The sequence below is a fragment of the Zosterops lateralis genome, assembly GCF_965231275.1.
Source record: "Zosterops lateralis genome assembly, chromosome: 3".
Lineage (NCBI taxonomy): Eukaryota > Metazoa > Chordata > Aves > Passeriformes > Zosteropidae > Zosterops > Zosterops lateralis.
Genome location: NC_139764.1, coordinates 84,615,861 through 84,636,766, shown reverse-complemented (window position 1 = coordinate 84,636,766; position 20,906 = coordinate 84,615,861). Strand labels below are relative to the sequence as shown.

At 38.3% G+C, this 20,906-nt stretch overlaps 1 protein-coding gene across 8 annotated transcripts in view; it reads left to right on the top strand.

Moving 5' to 3' along the window:
- The window catches only part of COL19A1 (collagen type XIX alpha 1 chain), a 178,440-nt gene extending 158,733 nt beyond the window's left edge, over positions 1-19,707 (top strand). For 7 of the 8 annotated variants that reach the window (XM_083856904.1, XM_083856907.1, XM_083856906.1 and 4 more), the window contains 10 exons: positions 1,974-2,018; positions 4,141-4,185; positions 4,294-4,356; positions 5,827-5,862; positions 6,005-6,049; positions 8,419-8,589; positions 9,524-9,590; positions 11,422-11,577; positions 18,008-18,085; positions 18,321-19,707. In XM_083856904.1, the coding sequence (XP_083713030.1) occupies positions 1,974-2,018; positions 4,141-4,185; positions 4,294-4,356; positions 5,827-5,862; positions 6,005-6,049; positions 8,419-8,589; positions 9,524-9,590; positions 11,422-11,577; positions 18,008-18,085; positions 18,321-18,457 (843 nt within the window). In that variant the 3' untranslated portion in view covers positions 18,458-19,707. Of the gene's footprint in view, positions 1-1,973; positions 2,019-4,140; positions 4,186-4,293; positions 4,357-5,826; positions 5,863-6,004; positions 6,050-8,418; positions 8,590-9,523; positions 9,591-11,421; positions 11,578-12,402; positions 13,604-18,007; positions 18,086-18,320 lie in introns of those variants that run through there. The other variant, XM_083856908.1, reaches the window with a different exon arrangement.
- The last annotated feature ends 1,199 nt before the right edge of the window (positions 19,708-20,906 follow it).

The window sequence follows — 20,906 nt, the reverse complement described above, 5'->3', positions numbered from 1 at the left end:
TAGCTTTTTAAATTATGCTATTAAATTACTTCATGCAAAAGTTCTTTATTGAAACTTATTTTTCATCACGAGGAAATGTAAATTAAAGGTTTCCCTCTCGATATCACTGTGTATTCCTCCTACTTGTTCAGTCAGTGACAAGATCTAAGTTAGGTATCTATACTAGATGCTTAAATTACATGAGATGGTTCTTGCTCTGGAATTCTACAGTTTACAAGCAGTTAAAGACTAGTCTGATTTCAAAATGAACAAACACAGGGAGACAAAGTGGGGACAGGAATTAAATAAAGGGAATAAGCAATGGATCAGATCATATAAACCAGCTGAGTGAGTGTTTGGTCCTCTCCCAAATTAAAAATATCATCACTTAACTAAATTTGGTCAAACTTTCACATTTGTGGTGCAAATAAGTGAACAGAATCTCAGAGCCTGCCTGTCAAAACAGTATAGTACATGCTAGGTTTTAATTTACAGCCATGACGCTACTCTGTGTATCAGAATGCCATCTTCTACAGACAACATTGGCTGTAATTTCATTATAATTTCATGAACTGCCTTAAGAACTTCATGTCCTCTGGACAAAATCTGCCCTCCTTCAGCTGTGCTGACAGTGGCTGGTGCAGCTGTGCTGCAAGCCACACTTCTGAAAGGACCAGAATAACCCTGAAAAGAGAAAAAAAAAGTTGCAAGGGAAGTGTTAGGCATTTCATGTTATGATAGTTTCACTGTCATAGCCAGCATATAGGGAACATACCATAAGTTCTGGGTCTGGAATAACCACTGGGGCAGAGTGCAGGGTTCCAGACAATGAGCCCTGCCTGCTGCAGGCACTCAGCAGTCCCCACTCAGTGTTCCAGAGGTGCATGTTGTGCTCCTCACTGGGTGACCACTGCCAGCCTCCACAGCAGGACAGGCTGAGCTGTGTCCTCTAAGCTGCTTCCTCCAAACACCAGGTCAGACACTTAACTTGTTGTCTGTTACACTTTGTATAAGGGAGTTAAGTGTTTCTAATCAACAGCAATATCATCGTGCACCTGAACAAAGTAATGAGGATGAGACAACCCACCATTACTTATAAAAACAGAAACCAAAAATCCCTACATTTCCTGAGGCTCTTATGCAGAGCACCATGTGGCTTATGCAGCTATGTTTACAGAGCTTTAATACATCTGCTCCAGGTAACATAAACCCATCTCAGAAAAATGCTCTCCTGTTAGTATGGCTTCAGCAGTGCCAGGGGTTTTCTGACATAAATCTAGAAACGAGGAGCCTGATTTTTTTCTTACATTTTTAACGAATGTTACAGTAACAGAGCATAGTGTTGCAGACCAACTCATCAGTGGTAGGTAAATACTTCTGGCTAGAGTTTTGTCACTTGCTGAGCTCTATCTGTCTGCTTTGGATTACAGTCCTGTCGAGAAAGGTGAGTTTGTGTCTGTAATTCATCATTTCCAGCCAAAAAACCAACACTGTCCTAGCTTAAAGCATAGATGAAGGTGGCTGTGTGCTATAACGAGAACCCTTGTCCTGAAAGGGCCATGGCACAAGCGGAGGATGTTGCCTTATAGTAAATGGATGACTGGGTAGCAGGAAAGCAAAAACTTCTTTGTAAGGTACATCTTAAATATGGGGATGTTGATATGAAAGTAAATTACCCTGTGTAAATTTTGGTGATTGTCATGACCACAAATTATACTTATTTGGAGAACTACAGATAATCAGGGACTTTCCATCCATTTTCACAGGGGGCCTCACGCAGAGTCAAAGGGAAACCTTATATGAGAGAACCTAAACAAAGGATTTTGGTTACTTGCTCAAGTCTGTATAACGAGACAGTGGCACAGATAAATATTATCATTTAGCCTGGCTCTTGTTCTCATTTTCAGTTCACTTCCTTGGGTTTTAATGGGAATCCACCAAGAAGCTTCTGGTTTGATTGTTGTAGTTTAAGCATAGATTTATCTTTTCTTCAGGGTGACCGTGGACCAGCTGGTGCACCAGGAGTGTCAGGGACACCGGTATGTATATTCTTTAAAGAAAACTCAGGTTTATAAAAGCCAAAAAAGCAGGCTAAGCAAAGTGCTGAGCTGTAATCTCAGTTGCTTGGCTTGTGCTTTATATGTAAGTATGAAGATTAAGAGTTTTCCCTAAAGAAATTAGAGTTTTAATAGCAGCAAGGGTTCATATTATTATTAAAATGACAAGAGTGAGTGGGGTGAATACATAATAAAGCTGGAATTCAAAGCTGCATATCCTTAGTTAAGAAATGTGAGATTCTTCTCATTGCCTCTGTTTAATAGAGATAAAGATGTTTTTTATGTTCCTGGGCATGCACAAATTTCTGAGCATCTTTCTATCACAAAGAAAAATCATGAACGTTAGTTATTGCCACCCATAAGAACCTGCATATCAAGTCGATCAAGCATTGGCTTTAGGGGAATGCTTTGTTAGCTATTTACATGTAGTATTCAGAGAAGTTTCTGAAAGTCATAGAGGAACTTTGTTGCAGGTGAAAGTAAAAGTAACTAATAATAAATTGAAATTATAATTATTCATTTGTGTTCCTGAAGGAAATGAAGATATTAGATTGCATTCACAGTTTAATAAAAAAGTTTATCCATATTTCAGGAGGCAATATGGAGTTATTTATATGCAAATATGTTTATTATTAAATTTTGGCAGCTACCAATACATTCAGGAGCTGTTTAAATTATAAATATGTGTTTCATGAAATAAAGAGAAGTACGTGTCTACACACTCCCATTTCCATTAGCCACTGATTTAGTCTACTTACTGTGAGTTCCAGAAGAGAACATCATCTTAACTAGCCTAATTTCATTGGGTTTTCCTAAAAGAATTGCACCTTTAAGGGGAAAAGTATTTCTCTGAATTTTATAGTGGATTTAAGAATTTCAAAGTTTGTTGTTCTGAAACAGATTTTACATGGTTAATAATAATGCTGTAGCATGTTAGAGTGATCACAGTTGTACATTTCTTATGAATGTCCCACTGGATATGTCCCAAGTTATTGGATGTTCTCTATTCAAATTGGATATGAAATATTTCATGAGGTCTCTTCTTCACTAATGGAGTTGCATTCTGTTGACTATATTTACTTCCAATAAAACCCACTGAGATAAATATTTCCCCCTGAAATAAATTGTTTGCTTTCACATTTTATGCTAAGGAGTTTTAATCAACAAAATAGTAAACATGTGAGACAAATGTTTTTCAGTAGTCCAGGAGGAATTTGAGACATATCCATATATATTGCTGGAAAAGAATTTGTCTTCCTTATCTGTCATTATTCCCTAGATTGAATAGTGCACCCTTTTTCCCATCTGGGAATATAAAGCTCTTATTTTCACTTTGGCATTTTGCTGAGATTGCTGAGATTGTCAGGGAAGCTTGGACTGAGATCTTGAAAGCATTGCCACCAATGCCTATTTCAACACAAACCCTCAGTCCAGCTCTTGCCAGAGTTGTCCCTGGTGTTGGTGGGTTTGACCTCTCACTTGGCAAGTCACCTGAGGATTTGCCTAAGGATACTTTCAGGAAATGTAGATTCAAGTCGTTAAAAGAAGGACATCCTACAAAAAAGAGATATTTAAAATCAGCATTGAAATTATGTCATAAGAGAAGATTGTGAATTCTGGCAGGCTGAACATAAAATGACAATAAAAGTGGCCAAAAAAGGTCATGAAGAAAACTTGCAAAAGGTGTTATGTCAGAAACAGTCACATACAAAAAAAAAAAAACAGGACTAGAAATTACCTGAAGGAAAAGGTCTTGATTTTACATATACACTGAAAAAGTTTGATCTGACTATGACTTCTTCAAAGTGGAAATCATGGTGTTGTAAAAGAAAATTTCATAAAAGCATATCAGTATTCAGGAAGGGTAAACAAAACCAAGCTGCTGAGTAACATTTATTACAGGAGCGTGTTCATTAAATACGACAAAAATCTGGGAAAATATTTATTTTTCCTCTCTTAAAGCATTAATGAACAATACCCTGAATATTTCTCTCATATATATATATATATAAATATATATATATATACTCTCTTATTTTTGATATAGAGAAAAATTTTAGTTGGCTTCCTAATAATTTGAATCTGTGATATTCTATTTTTGCAGGGAAAACCAGGATCCCCTGGGTCCCCAGGATTGCCAGGAGAACCTGTAAGTGCAGATTTGACTTTTGGATTCTTACAATAGCAAAAAAATATTTCAGACACCTAATGCAAGATTATTCATGCAGATTTACACATGTGTTTTCTTCTTTCTCAGGGTGAAAGAGGACCTATAGGAGACATAGGCTTCCCTGGTCCAGAAGGACCACAAGGAAAACCAGTAAGCAATTTTATATTGAATATGTATATTTTGTTACAAAAGATGTATTTTCATTTATCATAAGTTGCAAAAGAAAGGACATTACATCTTGCTTTATGTTAGTTAGAGTAGGTAACTTCTGAAGAACACACAGAGCTGCACTGCTCAATATTAACCATTAAAAAAAGAATTCCTAGTATTGTGGTATTTTAATAGTTAATGTTACTGAGATGTTGCCTTTAAAGGTCTTATGAAGGTCATCTGGATCTTGTTGACATACAGTTTCCTCTTGTACTTTTTCCAGGGGGGCAATATGAACCCAGACACTCAACACAGTAAAGGATGGGGTGAGAGAATAGGTTCTCAGTTTCAGTTTAGATAGAGAAGCGTGTGCTTCATGGCTGAATAAACTTTGAGACTCTTCTGTATACAGGTGATGCAACACTGCAGCTAAGGCATTTAGTGTTCACTTAGGAGATGTCTAATATGCTCCCTTTATGTAATAAAAGTGTGACAGCAGTGTAGTCTGCACTGTCTGAACTGGTTTAAAAAAAGCTAGTTTATATTCTAGAAGGGGTTCAGCAAGGGTAGTGCAGGACTCATTATCTCCCCTGAACCTTGGTGTTTTGGAGATGAGCATGAGCAGCAGACCTTTGCAGCTTGTCAGCACATCTCCACATTACACTTCTGCCTTGAAAGAAGAGACAATTTCTCTGGCTACAGCAGAAAATTAGCCCAAGGTGCCTAATCTGTGCAAAAGTCCACTTTTGCAGCATATGAGGAGAAAGAAACATTCCTGATGTCTCTGCTCGTACAAGTTGTCCTTTCTCAATGAAACAGATGTGAGTTTGCGACATGTGCAGATCCATAAATATCCTACTAAATTAAACACTGCCAGAGCATTTATCTTGCAATTATCTGGCACTGTACAATTGTTAATATGCTCTCTGACATTTTTGGCTCATGCCAGCTAGGACTCTCAGATCATGCCACATTCCAGTCTGGAGGATAATGTGGGCCTGGAAAAGTTTCCAACAGGTGCTATGAATGCAATCACTTTCTTTGGGGAAGGAAATAGCTTCAGCCCAGGAGACCAAAACTGTGCCATCTACAAGTCTTAACCACCTAATGGATCTGGACATGTAATAGTGAGGTATAATCTCTGTAACAGCAGAAGGCTAATTAAGCACCAAGGCTAATATCTAGAGTAAAAGAAATCTCTCCTATGGTTGTATTAAAACTGGCTGGGACTTAGAAAGTGCATGCACATGTCTACAAATATTCAACATTTGCAAAATTTCCCTATAATTTGTCATTTAAAAGTGGATGATCATTAGATTTGGTGCACATCTTGATGCTCTTTGTATTTCTATATTGTAGCCACACAAACTGCTGCTTCTGTAGCTTCAGAACATTTACTGATAGGGCACTAAATACTGAGCTTTGCTCTGTATTTTTAAAACACATAAACATGTTAATTTTTTTTCTTAGGGAATCAATGGAAAAGATGGATTGCCAGGTCCTCCGGTAAGAAAACATGCTTTTGTGTATTTTATTCCTCACAGAAACCACAGCTGTTAATCCTAGACAGTTGCTTTCTGTTTTGCTAACACATGAATACACAACAAAGCCTTGATAAGTTTATCTTTTTTCAAAACCCGTTTTTCAGGGTGCTGTGGGTAGACCAGGAGACAGAGGACCCAAAGGAGAACGTGTGAGTCTCTACTATGATAATTTTTTCTCTTGTTACTGGGCATATAAACACCTCATCAGCACCTGTCTTATAGGCAAAATTAAGAAATTAATTCTCTGTGAACTTCAAGCAGTCACCTAGGCATCTAAGAGGTTTAGTTCTAGACACCACTTCAAGGAATTAGAGTTAATTTGGCTTCTGCATTTGGAGGAAAAACACAATTTATAGACTTTCTAACACAGTTGGCCTGGGCAGTGTAAAATGATCAATAGGCTGAAAATTGGAAAGCAGATAATCCAGTTGTGCTGTTGTCAGACTTTGCAAAAGCTAAGAACTTGCCCTGTTGTCATCCTTTCTATGTCACAAATACAAATCATGTTTTATATAAAACAAGCTTGTCACACTTTGGAAGGAGGAATGCCAGTGCAATACCTGATGGCTTCCCAAACTGTTCAGACAGTTCTGTTCATGGTAACAAGGTCATGGTGGGCAAGAATGATTATGGGAGGTGAGAGATGAGGTTATACATATATACATATATATATATGAAAGATGGTCTCATAGCATTGCTAAAGTCCTAATCAAATGACTGCCACATTTATTTGAGACTCAGAGAAGTATCTCCCTGTTTAACCCAGAAAAGGAAATGCTGCCTTATGGCACTGAGGAGACATGATAATTATTACAATTATCCCTTAAAAGATTAACTGTTTGCAATGTTCTGGGTTTGACTTCAAGGACACAGGCCTGCATCTGTGAAAGGGATTGCAGTGATTACAGAAAATAAAGTCAAGATTTTCTTGCAGACATTACTATTACTGCTGTACAGCATGCTCCTTCAGTTTGAGACCAGCTGTTGTAGTTACAGGAAAAAGAAGCATCAAAATTAGAAGGACAGAATAAAACTCCTGAGGTTTTATTGTCTTATGTCTTCATAGAATCCATTTAAAGAAGGAATAAGCCACCTGGGCTGAAATAATTTTTTTATATATCCTTTGAGTGACTAAACCCTGCTGTTATTACTACTTTATAAACTGAGTGACAAACTAGTTGAGAACATGCCTTATACCAACCAGTTTTCTAGTGATTTTACCAGATACAAGTGCTAGTGGCTTGCTCATTTTTTGCTCTTGTCTGCGTAACTTCATCACAGATTGTGAACCTGGTGGAGTAGAGCAGGTAGAAACACAGGAAAAGCAGCAGTTCCCTCTGCACAGAATTTGGTACAAGATAAAATACAAGAGATAGGAGAATGCTGGAAAGGAGAAAGGCTATATAAGGCAGCACCTTAGGCAGAGATCACAAAACACAAATGTCCTGAATTTTGTACAATTCATAGTGGAGAGTTTAAAGAGAAATCTGGAGGAATATATGACCTAGTTTATGAATTTTTACAAGGACCTTTTTCAAAACACAAAGAAAACACTGGAGGCAGTTAAAAAGTGCTTGTTTGAAAACTTGCTGTAGTATTTGATTTGCCTCTTACACATTGGCAGCCTGTAAAACATGGATTGTTTAGAAGAAAAGGATCAAACTCACACTGCCATAGCACCATGATTCTAGAGAAACCTGCCTTTTTCTTTATAGCTGGTAGAAGAGCTATCTGTACCTACTTTGCAGGGTTATAAACCTGAGAACTTGTATATCATGAATCATAGAAAGGCCTGGACTGGAAGGTACCTTTAAAGATCATCAAATTCCCATCACCCTGCCATTGACCTTTCATCAGACCGGGTATCTCTAAGCCCCATCCAGCCTGGCCTTAGTATATTTCCAGGGTTGGAGCATCCAAAGCTTGTCTGGACAACTCGTTCTAGTGCCTCACCATCCTCACAGTAAATTGCTTTCTAATATCTCACCTAAACCTACTCTCTTTCAGTCTGAAGCCATTATCCCGTTGTCCTGTCACTACATGTCCTTGTTAAAAATTCCTCTCCAGCTTCCTTCTAGGCCCCCTTTGGGTTCTGGAAATAACTTAGATTACTTATAATTTTGTGTAAATGAGGATATAAAATAGTAGGCTTCTAAGAAAAGTTACAGGAAACATCCTGATGTCTTTTGCCTGTGTGAATTTGAGCACCTAAATTATACTTATTCCATAACTGACATTCCTAGATCCTTGTATAAGGGCTAAAAACTTTCTGTACTCAAGTTCTGTCCTTGAAAAGTGGGCTACAGAGTCAATACTTTTTGTAATTGACTTCAACATCAAAAGTGCAAGAAAATAAAATGTATTTTCAGAGACAAGGTTCAGCCTGTAAAATCATCCTCCCTGCATGACTCAGTCTCTTTCTGAACAGGCAAGAATTTTCCCTGTAGCATTCTCTAGTGACTTTTCAGTTTTGTTCCACTATGTGCAATGATTTTCCTTCTGCTTTCATTTTACACAGGGAGATCAGGGTATTCCAGGGGACAGAGGTCCACAGGGTGAACGAGGGAAGCCTGGCCCATCAGGAGAAAAGGGGGATGTGGGTCCTGTTGGCCCTCCAGGAGACAGAGGCTACCCAGGATCACCAGGTCATCAAGGTCCCCCGGGTTCACCAGGACCCCCAGGGTTTTCAGTAAGTAAATATAGATTTATCTTGTTTGCTTGTGAATTCAGACAGTTATGAAGGTAGCATGGGCTGAGCAGTGGAAATTCAACTGAGGAATAGCACAGTATTAGAAAAACTAAGGATTTCTCTCAGATAATTTCAGCGTTAGTTAAGGTGGAAAAAAATATACCCACATGATCAGGCAGCTACTTGTAATTATTTTTTAAAACATCTGATATGAGTAAAGTTTAATTATTTATTTAGCTAGTTCCTGCATATCAATATGGCTACTCAGTAAAGTTAATTTTCATGTTTTCCATAAGATTAAGAACTAAAGTCTGAACTTTTGCAACTGGGAAAGAAAAGGAGGCAGCCAAAATTGATTTTCAATAGAAGAGAAATCAGCATTTTAAAAGACAATGAAATGCTGCTTCCAGTTGTAGATATCTTGGTTTGACTGCATGAGCATACAGATATACACATCCATGTTATGGGTTCTTTTTCACCTTAATCAGATAAGGTAAAGATCTAAAACACTTTCCCAGTGAAGTTACTGGTGCTGTGTTTCTGTTCTGGTCAGCAGTGCATCAAAGCAAGTAGTCCCCAGGAAGTGAGAAGCTGGTGAGAAGCTGGCAGGTGCTATGCAAAAGTAAAGCAGAGTGTTGTCACTGGACATCCTTACTGTCTTATGCAAGTAAATTTCCATCACATTCTGGTCATCTTGGCAGCTGGGAGTGCTTCTCCCACATCATGCCACTAGTGTCTTTACAATGATATAATGTCTTTGCAATAAAGTGGCCTTTGCAGTAAAATAAATAACACAAATATATTAAAACACTTCTCTGTTGGTGAAAGGTTTATATTTGTAGTGCTAATTTGAGCATTTCTTATTTGTGCAGCATCACAAAGTGTTCTCTGTATATTCCTTCTGATACATATCACCTTTCTTTTTCCTCATCAGGCTGATGCAATTTCACTTGAAGAATTAAAAAAATATATCAAACAAGAGGTTCTTAAGGTGTTTGAAGGTAAGAAAAGGAAGTATTACACAACTAAATCTGAAATTCTGCTCTAAATTTCTTTACGTGTCATCTAACTTACATTGGACAAAGCAGCTACCTATTGCTGTAGCTGTGTTTAACAAGTCTATTTTACATGACTCTGTTCAAACAGTAAGAAGATAGACTATCTGTTAAACAGAGTATTTCCTTATGTAAAAGGTTTGCACTGAAGGTCTGCTCCAAATCATAATAACAAACTTAAGTATGTGTCATTGTAGATACATATGTGTATCATCTATAACAGCAGATACTGTTTATCTACAACATACCATTAAGATATTGAAGTGTTACTAAGGCAGAGAGCATAGATATACCTAATTATTTTGCCCAGTTAGTGGCTGGATGTTTAAATAAGAGAAAGGCTCAACAGTTTTCAGTCACATAGGTCTAAATTGCTGTGCACTTTTCTCAGTAAACATCCTTGCTGACTTCCAGAACTCCCTGTCAGACCACCATCTTCTGGCAGTTTTAGACAAGTACCAGAATCAGCCAAGGCCTTTGTATTATGTAAGGTTTCTTAGATGAGTCCTTAATCTGAAACGGAAATATTTTTCTTCCCCAGCATTCTTTTAGTCATGTGAGAAAAGCTGTGACTCAGATGGGTTTCTGAAACAAGGTTCTTCTTGAACACTCCTTAACAGTAGCTTCTCTTCCATTACAAAATGCATTTCTTATGTCTTCAATATGCTTTAATATTCTGTCATTAATACCTGCGGATAAAAAACATCTTTTAGAGATAAAAGAAATAATATAAAGCTTGGGACTTAATCTGTTCAGGCAGTTTCTCACTTTATAACAAGGCTATCACTGTGTGTATTATCACCTTTCCCCAGGGTACTACCCCTCAGAGTTTGACCTACTATGTATTTCAAGAGCAGTTTGTTGAGTGAAGTCACCTCTTTTTCCCATTCAGATAGAAGTATTCAGTCTATTCACAAAAAGAAAGCATTAGAAGGTGCCCTGCCTACAGAGAATAAAGGCATTTTGTCTTTATAGCTATTCCATTTTCTAGACCTCGCTACTGTTCCCACATACCTTCCACTTTTGGCATTGTTTCATTTTGTTTACTTTCTATCACCTTCCTCCTTTCTCGTTTGATGCCTACTCTTCTTTAATTTTTTTCTTAAGTCTTAAAACTTACACACCACAGTAAATACCTGCTAAATTGTGGAATGTTTAAGGGTTTAATCTGGTATAAATGAGACAGAGTCAAGTTTAGTACCTCTTTTATCTACCTTTAAGGAACACTAAAATATTATCAAGGGCACTTTATCCCACCCCTATGAACATTTCTATTCTGAAATATCTGCAATTAATAATCTTTGCTGAGCACTTTCAGGTTTTTTACAACTGCTTTCAGGGTGCCAGCACATTCCAAGAACTGTTTGCAGTATTTAATATCTACTTTGTAGCTTAATATGAGTTACAAACATACATGATGGAGTGTAACACACTCCATCAGTGTGTTAAGTACTAATTATTCTATGTTTTTTAAGTACTTCCATGAACAGGAGTCAGAAGTCATTTGAAATATTGGAATACGTTAATGACAGAGAATAGTAATAGAAAGTTCAATAAAAATTCATTCTGATTATTTCAAAGGGTAAAGACTCAGACATGAATCTGAGTTGGAACTGAAGGTCTCAGTGCTTATTGGAGCATTTAATACCTCGACATTAAAAAGAATTAAACACCCTACTTACAGAAACTTTAGCTGGAGCTTTGGGGTTTATTTTTTTCTCCCTTTTTGGCTAGCAGATTTCTTACTGACTTTCTCTTATGTCTTTGATTAATAAAGAAAGGATGGCTCAATTTGTATCCCAGCTGAAGCTGCCTGCTGCAATGCTTGCCTCCCAAGCTCATGGAAAACCAGGGCCCCCAGGAAAAGATGGGTCACCAGGGCCACCAGGAAAGGATGGTTTGCCAGGGCCACCAGGAGAACGTGGAATTCAAGGTAGGAATACCAAAAAATGTTGCTTTTAGTTGTATCTTGAAATCCTTATACACTTGCTAATGTTTATTAAATAAGCCAGGATTACCTATCTAGCTTTCTAATGATTAACTTTTACACTTATGTACTTATATTTTTCCAGACCACATCTAAATATTAACCCATAGTAAATGTGTGGATTTTACCGATTAAAAACTCCTAATCAGTGCATTTTATTCTAATCAGTTATAAAATTAATTATTGCCAGATATCTAAATCTGACAGAACTACTGTAGCAGTTATTTTTTTTTCTGAAAAATAAGGAAGAGAATAAGTCCAACACTCTTGTTATTTAGATTCAGCTTCATAGTGAGACACTGTCTTATTTAAGAGAGAAAATTTGATCTCCTAGTCTGACTGCTCTCATCTTTCATCCTGAGAAAATACAGGGCAGGAAAAACTGAAGAAAACTATTCTTCTTTAAGAAGCAGTGAAAACTGAAGTATTACTAAATGAATTCTTCTCACGGTGAAGGAATCTATTGTCATTTTAAAAAAATCAGAGTAATCAGTTTTTCACTATATCCCAAACAGTAATTTGTGCTTTGCAATCCACTTGAACAGTATAGGACTTTTATTTCTGTGAACTGTCTTTTACTGAAAAATTAGCTTTGAGGGATCCAGGTTCATTGTAGGTGTGCTCTACTATAGAGTCAGCCTTTCAGAGATTAAAAGGAAGAGGAGACCAGAGTAGAAGAAAAAAAGAATTTATAGATGAATAATATTTTGTGGGTGGGTAACATGTAATTTGCAGTTTATCTGTAGGTAGTTCTTTATTATCTTTTGTTAGTTTGGTCTGCTCTGGAGTCAGAGCAAGTCAGACTGGAATGAAGAACATGCCAACAAAGCTGAAGATGTGTGGATCCTAAAGCTATCAGAAGAATAAGGACTTACTAACACTGATAAGCGCAAACCCCTGACAGAAGCTTGAAAAATGTGATGAGCTCAGAATGAGAAGAACAAGAATAAAGAATCAAGGAAAACAATAAAAGGTTTAGAATCTTACAACACTGACTTCATCGTTACCTAAATATTCAGATCACTGCAAATAATCACCTTCAATGTCAGTGCCAGATTGTTCAATGATGATGTATGTACTGGATAGTCTCAAATGCTTCTGGGAAGTCAAATGTTGTACTAGGTTTCATTTCCAGCTAGTGAGATCAACACTAAAAGATGATAGCTATGCTTGAGAAAAAACAAAAAAAGCTGCTTTTCCATAACTTATGCTTAGGTAAAATAGTGCCCCATGTACACAGGAGTTCCATTTGTTTTACCAATATGCTCAATACTTGGTTTTGATTAGTAAAAGGTAAGCTAAGTGAGAAGCTTTTAATTTTCTGATACATCAAAAGATATACAAAGTTACACTTCCAAGGAATGAAAACAAAAAGTTTACCTTGCCTCTTTTTTATACTGTAAATAAGAGACCGTCCTGTAAGAGGAGTGCACTTAGACATACCCTTCACACCTTCCTCAGTAGTGCCTGTGCATGTTACTGCTTTGTGCCGAGAGTAAAAAGAAATTCAAATTTCTGAGCAGATTGAAAAGTATCCTTTTATATTCCAGCTTGTCTTCAGCCATAAAACACATAGCAAACAAGACTTCTTGGTGAAGCACATTATGTGCATGTGTGGCTGGGCCCTTTAAGGTAGCATGCTGTGTGCACAAGTCCTAATACAACCTTGGTATTGACTGATAGACACTTCTTATTATATTTCTCTCTGGGGCGTAGCTCAGATTGCCAACTCCAGGGATTTGCTGTGTGTAGTAATGTGTGCCTGGGCTGGCAGAGTGAGCTACTTGTCCCACACAGGCAGGGAGAAGAAGTAGATGCTTCCCACAAGCAATTAACAGGACCTCTGTGAACATGTCCTGTTCATGGTGCTGCACGCAGAGCCTGCTAGAGTCAGCCAGCTGGAAAAGGCAGATGCTGCTGTGTGACTGGAGAGGTTTTTAACTTCATTTGTGAATTCACAGGGGTCCCTCCATACACCTTGACTGTGGTGCTGGTTCCTCTGGAAACTGGTCAGGAATGATTTAGCCAGATTCCAACAGAATCTCCTTCTGCACAGCAAACTAATAGGTAGAGGGTTAGTCCCAGAAGCAAAAAAGAGAGATACTAACTTTTGGAAGTATAGGCATGGTTTTCAAAAAGTGTATTTATAGAATTGCTGGACTCCTATGCATAGAGTCATTCCCTTCTAGGGAATCCAGAATTTTTACCTGCTGGCCTTCAGCAAGGTTGTTCATAGTGTTTCTCTGATCCTTCCCAGTGGTTCAGGCAGATAAAATTTATAGGATGGTCTCATTAGAAATATATCATGCAAGATAAACGAAGAATTGCAACTTAAATTATGAAAAATATAATTGGTATTCAAATAGCAAATGGAAGATTTTTATAGACCTATAAATATATATATATTTTTTCATTTCAAAAATTACCTATGGCATATGCATCCTCAAACTGATGCTCTGAGACAGGACTATTGGTAAAATGCACAGCATCTCCTTATGGGATAACAGAGGGACTTCACTCTGTATGACTTTTAAAGTATGTTAATATCTCCTAGGGGATTAGAAAGTTTATTTAAAGATTTTGCAAACAAGATATATCAACGTCATCCCTCTGCAAACAGTCCATCAGCTTGTTGTGTTAGAGGATCTAGCTCAATTAACTCCACTGACTTAAATGGATTTTTAAAATTGTAATAGTAAGTGAATTTTAGTCCATTAGATGAAATGCACCTTAGAATAATTTAGCAATCCAGAGATACTTTGTGTTAATATGATTTGGTTTTTTTCTCAATAGAGAAAAGAGTCCATCCTAGTTAAAATTCCCTCTTTCTATCAAATTAAGGAAATTGGGTTTTTTTATAGGTCCTCATAACATGTAGTAGCATTGAGGAATCAAAAAAATAGCTCAGCTCAGAAAATAAAAATACTATGCAATGAATAGTGAAAGCTCCTTATTTTTATTGTTAATCTCTGTTTTAAAGTTTATGTCTCTTACTATAATTATTAATTTGCATGGTGGAAGAATGTAAAAACCTTGGGTGACATCAGGAACCCATTGTAGTGGTTGTTGTCTAGACACAGTCACTCTTCTGAAATAGCTGCACTGGTTTCAAGAGATATCTCCTGCAAAATGGTCTCTGTTGTGGAGGCTAAAGTTAACCTGTTTTACTTTGATTTGAAACCCAGCTGCTCCCTCTCAGCTGAGAGCTGTAACACACAGAAGAAGTTCAGAACATGTTTTGGGGGCTGGATGAGAGGGCTTCCTCTTAGCACCCTCTCTGTTGCATTGCAGTCTTTTTAAAAACACTGAGTGTTTGCACAGTAAAACACAGTGAATACTTTGGTCTTGTTGTTCCCTGTTTCGGTAATCTCTTTGCCTTGTATTTGTATTAAGGAATCTCAGATTTCTCTAGACACTTGAGGTGTTAAGTTTCAGGTGCTGCATTGTCCATGCTGATGGAATAGGTCTCCATAATATTGGTGGAGTATCCTTCTGGAATAAACTTATGGAGCAGTTTAAATACCTTTACCTCCAAGTTCATGGACATGAACTTGTGTCTTTTCAATGTAGAGCCGAGGGTGTAGCAGTAGTGACACTTTTGATCATGATGTTTGTGGGGAGCACCAAACTGAGAGCTGAATTCCAGCTTTTACTACTCATCTCTGAAGAAAAGCTTATCTGTATGAACGCAAACTTGCTACATACTGCTACCAAGTGTTTACCATACTGCCCACGTTGGGTACATGTTTATAGTAACAGAACTCTGGGGTTGCAGAAGTCACAACAAAACTTCTGGAACCTGAGTGAAGGGCTCTGCTAAAAGTTATCTTTTGAATTAAGCAGGTGCCTCTTACTGGAATTGTAATTCTATCAGAAAAAGTAGATAACATTTTATATGTGCCTTTACATTAAAAACAATAAATAAAAATCTGTTTTATGTATATGGTAATATTTTTCTTTGACTGTGTATGAGTTTGTCAGGCTAAGCTCAGAAAGAAGGTGATATTATCCTCTAGAGGTGTAATCATGGCCCTGCTTCTGAGCAAACTATACCTCATTAAAAATCAAACATTTTTCTGCCAAAATTACACCTTACACTGTTCACATTGTTTACATGTAAGTCTGTTTATTAATAGTCTCGCATTATATCAACTGAAGCCTTATTCTTTAGTGCTAGCAGAACTTACCTGCCACCATATAAAAACGACTTCCTTTGGATACAGCCAGTAATGGTTTACCACCACCCTGCACCATGTATCTGCATTGGCAGACTGCTCTTTGTCCTATTGTGGTTTTTTTTCTCCTTATTTTCTTATATTCCAGTGATGTTTACAGAATCATTCAGTCTATCTCAGTTGTTTTCAATTACAGTGTGTCAGAGACCTGCAGTAATGTTTTTCAGGGGGATTTAAAGTGTGATATATGGTATCTTTAATTTCTCTCTTTTCTCCATAACTAAAGAAATGCAAAACAAATGATTAGTGGCAGCACTCCATTGTAAAATGGAGTTTGTAACTGGGTTTGTAGTGGGAAATGCATTGTAACCGTTGACTGTAAATTAAAAGAAATTGAGAAATACAAAATAACTAGTACGTGTAATGGATCCTGTGGTTGTATGATTGAGCTTTTTAAAAAGTAGCAATACTACAAGTTGCACAAGATTTTTCAGAGCAAACCAAGTTGATATAGTAATAAATACTACTCTGGTCATCGGAGAGTAAATCCAAGACTAAAAATCCAATACAAACATCTGCATATTCTTTTTCTTTAGTCTTTATAGCTTGTGTGTGTATATGCCTTGTACAATTTTGCTTAACGTAACTCAGTGACCAAAATGCATGATTAATTTGAATTTGGGTTTCTGTGCAGTTTTAAACTGTTTATTTCCTTTATTTATGTTACATATGGCATTCTGCATGCATTTTGTACTTTTTTGCCTTGCTATAATTTCTTTGTTGTGGTGCTGAGAGTAGCAAAATGACTGATGCTCTGTTTTGAAAGCTGGAATGATTGCAACAGATTTTCTACCGAAGTGTATAATGAGCTTGTGTGTAACAGAAAGCTTGAATGCTCTGTGTACCATTCCTACTGCATTGTCTGTCATAACAACCCTGAATTGGTACCCACAGCCCTCAAAGTAATTTCCTTCTGGAATATCCCATAAGGTAGCAGCATTGCACAGACCACAGCACACTGAGAAGGCAGCCTTTGCCATCCACCTGTCAGTGCCAGTTAATCTTCATGAGACATCAGGTGGATTGACATGGCTGTGCTCTTCTCTTTTAATTCAAATGAAGCTACAGTTCTTCACAAGAGGAAGAATTCAATACTTTATTGTATGGCATAGATGATGCTAAAAATATACTAGTCCCTGAAGCAGGAAGATTTTAATTCCAAATGTGACCAGAAATCAGCAAATTAATCTTAAACTTGTTTCACCTTACGTGCCAGCACCTGAAGTACAGAAGAGTGTTTCCTTGTAAGCCCTTTTGAAATCAGGGTTTGAGGCAGATGTTTCCTTTAAAAATGCCTTCATCCTTTCTCCTTCGTAATAAAGGTACATTCTTAACTTGAAATAATAAAGAAAATATTTTACTGATAGCAACAAGTCCTCTGCTCTAAAGCAGCCAGAGTGTTTCTAACTAATAAAACTTTTTAAAAGCAGTTCAAGGAAAAAATAAGCAGGAGTTGGGCATGGGTTGAAGCACCTAACAAGGTGGAAGCCATTTAGACAAACACAAAACTATGGCCTGTGAAGAAAAAGGACTCAAGTATTCAAAATATAATTAGTAATCACGTCTTGTTAATGATATGCAGCTACTTGGGTCAAAGTAAGCTTCAAACCCAAAATCTGCACCAGCTCCAAAGATGCCTCATTCCATGTGAGGGAAGCTGGGCAATGCTGGCCAGGGAATGGGTCTTCTCTCTCATACAGGGGATTGTCTAATCATAAAAATACCAGTTTACAGTCTAAAAAGTGCAAGTGTAAGGATTTATGCAGAACAGAGAAGGTAAAGTCCACGTTTGGCTCTTTATTAGAGGAATTTCAGGTTACCTAAAATCTTGGGGAAAGGTCCAGCTAGTGAACAAAGCAAGAGCCCTTTGACAGATGATGTAGCAGTTACTGCTAGAAATGCTCATATTTTCCAGAAGGAATTTATAAACTTTAGAGGTGTCTCAGGAAAAAAAAAAAAAAAAAAAAAAAAAAAAAAAAAAAAAAAAAAAAAAAAAAAACCAAACTGATTCTGAAAAAGAGAACTGAGCATGTGCTTTCCCAATTATATTTGTTTTGGTAATTTCTTGTCAAGAAGATATACAGAAAATCACTACCTAAAATAAGAGGGTGCTCTTATTTTCATGTCTTTATTCTGTGTAGGTTATAGAGGACAGAAAGGGGAAAGAGGCGAGCCTGGGATTGGACTGCCTGGTAACCCTGGACCACCTGGCCCTGCAGGTACAAGTCTCCAGATTTATTTCTGCTGTTGTTATTTATGAACTAACAGGCCTTTCTCCCGTTTTTAACTCTGGTTTTACACTCCTGCTTTTCCTCCCGAGCTGGGTCATAGCCTTAGGCCAGCCCCACCTGCCTTCTCCTGGATGTGCTGGAATGCAGCTGATGTCGTGATGAAATGCAGGACACTGCCTGTGCTCTGGTGAGGACTCTGCTAATTCTGGCTTTGTTTTACTAGCTGCTGGTCTGCCAGGCCCACCAGGAACATCCGGCTCGCCAGGACCGCAGGGGCCGCCCGGACCCAACGGGAGATGCAATCCGGCAGATTGCTATTTCCACGTGTCACAGACTCGCTCACGCACCAGCAGGAAATAAAAACCCTCTCCCCCAGACACTTGGGTTCACCGTCACTTTTCACACTTTCCAATAAGTTAATTTAAGTTTTGAAATATTTGCTGCATATTTTTTTTCTTCTCTCGACACTGCATGGTATATAGATAATTTGTAAGGCACAAAATTGAGCCTTTTTCTATGTTATTTGCAGTGTCATAATGATGACGTGATGTCATATATTTTCCAGAGTGCATTCCAGGTGTTGTTTCTCATATTTATTTTGTTTAGAACAGAAAATAGGCCCAAATAATTTTCATAAACTTCTTTCTTCAAACAAAAAATATTTTATTAGAACTAAAGACATTATGTATGCCTCCATATGTAAGCTGGTTTTATTTTTCTTGCTGGTGGTGAATTTTAAATGGAAAAAATACATTTCTGAAGTTGCAAAGTGTACTCGTTCATGGTGAATGCAGGACCTGAGCTGGAGCACTAGGAACTCTGTTTAGACTAAAAACATTCATGTCCCTCAAGGAGGCTCCAGCACACCTTGTGAAAATTGTCTGCCATGCACCAGGAATGCTGCCCACCATTTCACAGTCACATCCAAGATGGCAAAGAAGGCAACAAAGATGCGTCTATGATCTCCTCATCCCATCCAATGATGAGCTTCAGACTGACTGGAAAACCACCAGATGTAGCTCCAGGAAGTGTCTCTCCTGACTGGAGTGACTCTTCAGCTGGAGGCTTGTATGTTCCTTTAGTCATGGTTACACATACCCCAGATATTAAATGAAGAGGCTGCTGATGGTGTTCCAGACTGAGAACTGGCACACCTTCTAACCATTACGTGGACTGAGTAAGGGCACTAAGGACTGTAACCAAGCTACTCTGCCATTAAGTCTGCCTACAGCAAAGGTGACTCCTTGCTTTACAGCAGAGGCTGGTGAGTACATAGTCCAAGAATGGAACTTCACAAGCCTCTAATCTCAGTGATGGCACTGTTTTCCTCTTCCTCCTGCAATATTCACAAGCTAAAATAAGCTTGAGAAGATGGAATCTGCTGAGTGCAAAACTCACAGGTTCTATTAACTGGTTGCAGAAAATTTCTTGAATTCAAGAGAAATTTGGAAAAAAAATACAAAACCCTCCTAGAAAGGTGTATTACTGAGAGCAACAGCATCCAATTTTCAGGCATTTAGTAAAGGCTACAGGAACAGACAATGTCAATTATGAACAAAGCAGAACAATGTGTAAATCCCATAGAGTTCAAAGGGTTGAGCAAAAGAAAAGCTGGAGAAAATCAATCACACAGGTGATCCTGAAAAGGAGAGAGTATTCAGAAATATTTTGAATACCAAAATTTCACTTCTGGTTATTAATTAACAGATGATCCTAAGTTAGTTCTGTGGAATTTTGTACAGTGCAATAGAAAGTGAAGGTGCTATTTAAAGAACACAGACATCTATAACCTACAACCTCAAAATGCACCTGTAGTACACAGGCATCCTGAAGGCTCTTAGCCCATCGTTTGGAAGTCAGTCACTCTCACACATCAGGCAGGGAAGTAGTTTTGATAACTTTGTGCTTGAGCAGTACTGAGCTACCAGGAAATATTCTGAAATTGGAAATGCTGGCTTCCAGAGAAGCTGTTGTGACACATGAATCTGGCTGACTTCTGGGTTTTGCTTAAAAGCAAGTAAGGAATGACTGGTGGGAGTCTTTAGCAAAAGATGCACATTGGCATTTGTTCTGAATAGAGTTCCTAGCACTTGCACCCAGAGCAGAGGAACAAGATGAGAGCAAGTGGTGACAGAATTAACTCAGGCAACAGCTGGGGCACTCAGGACACTTTCTGAAATGGAAATCACACATCCCTGACATGTTCATTTTTTTGATGTTTGGACGAGAGAAGCTGCTTGCTACAAAAGGATGTTAAAGGAAACACAGGGGTGGAAGGCTGAGAGTAAACACTTGGGACAGGAGAGGGCAGCAGGAATGAGGACAGCAGGAAAACCTGTGGCATACCATGGAACTATCTCCTGGAGGAACCGCAGTGCACCCTGAGCTGCAGACACCTTGAGGAGTCAGGGTGCTTTATCTGTTCCTTGTGAGAATGGGGTCAAAAGCCCACAGGCAAACCCAGTCCTCACATCTCCTGTTCTTCTCACCCCCTCTTTCCTTGGGAGGCAGTGGCTGTCCCTTCTCCAGGCCAGTGCATCCTCTGCTCTGTGGGCAGTGGGCACCTGTCCCACTGGGCTGAGGGTGTATTTGAGACAAGTGGTCCTGCCTGAGCTTAGCTCAACACAAGGTGCTCTCACTCCAGAACTGCTGTGCTCATGGACCATGTTTTGGTTTGCCCTGTGGAACTGATCACCCTTCCAGTTCTGGTCCTTGGGCTGTGGGAGTGCTGGGAATGGTGAGGCAGCTGAAACCGAGCACTGAGGCACCGACTGCTGTGTGGGCCATGGGTCTGCCTGCCCAGACAGTA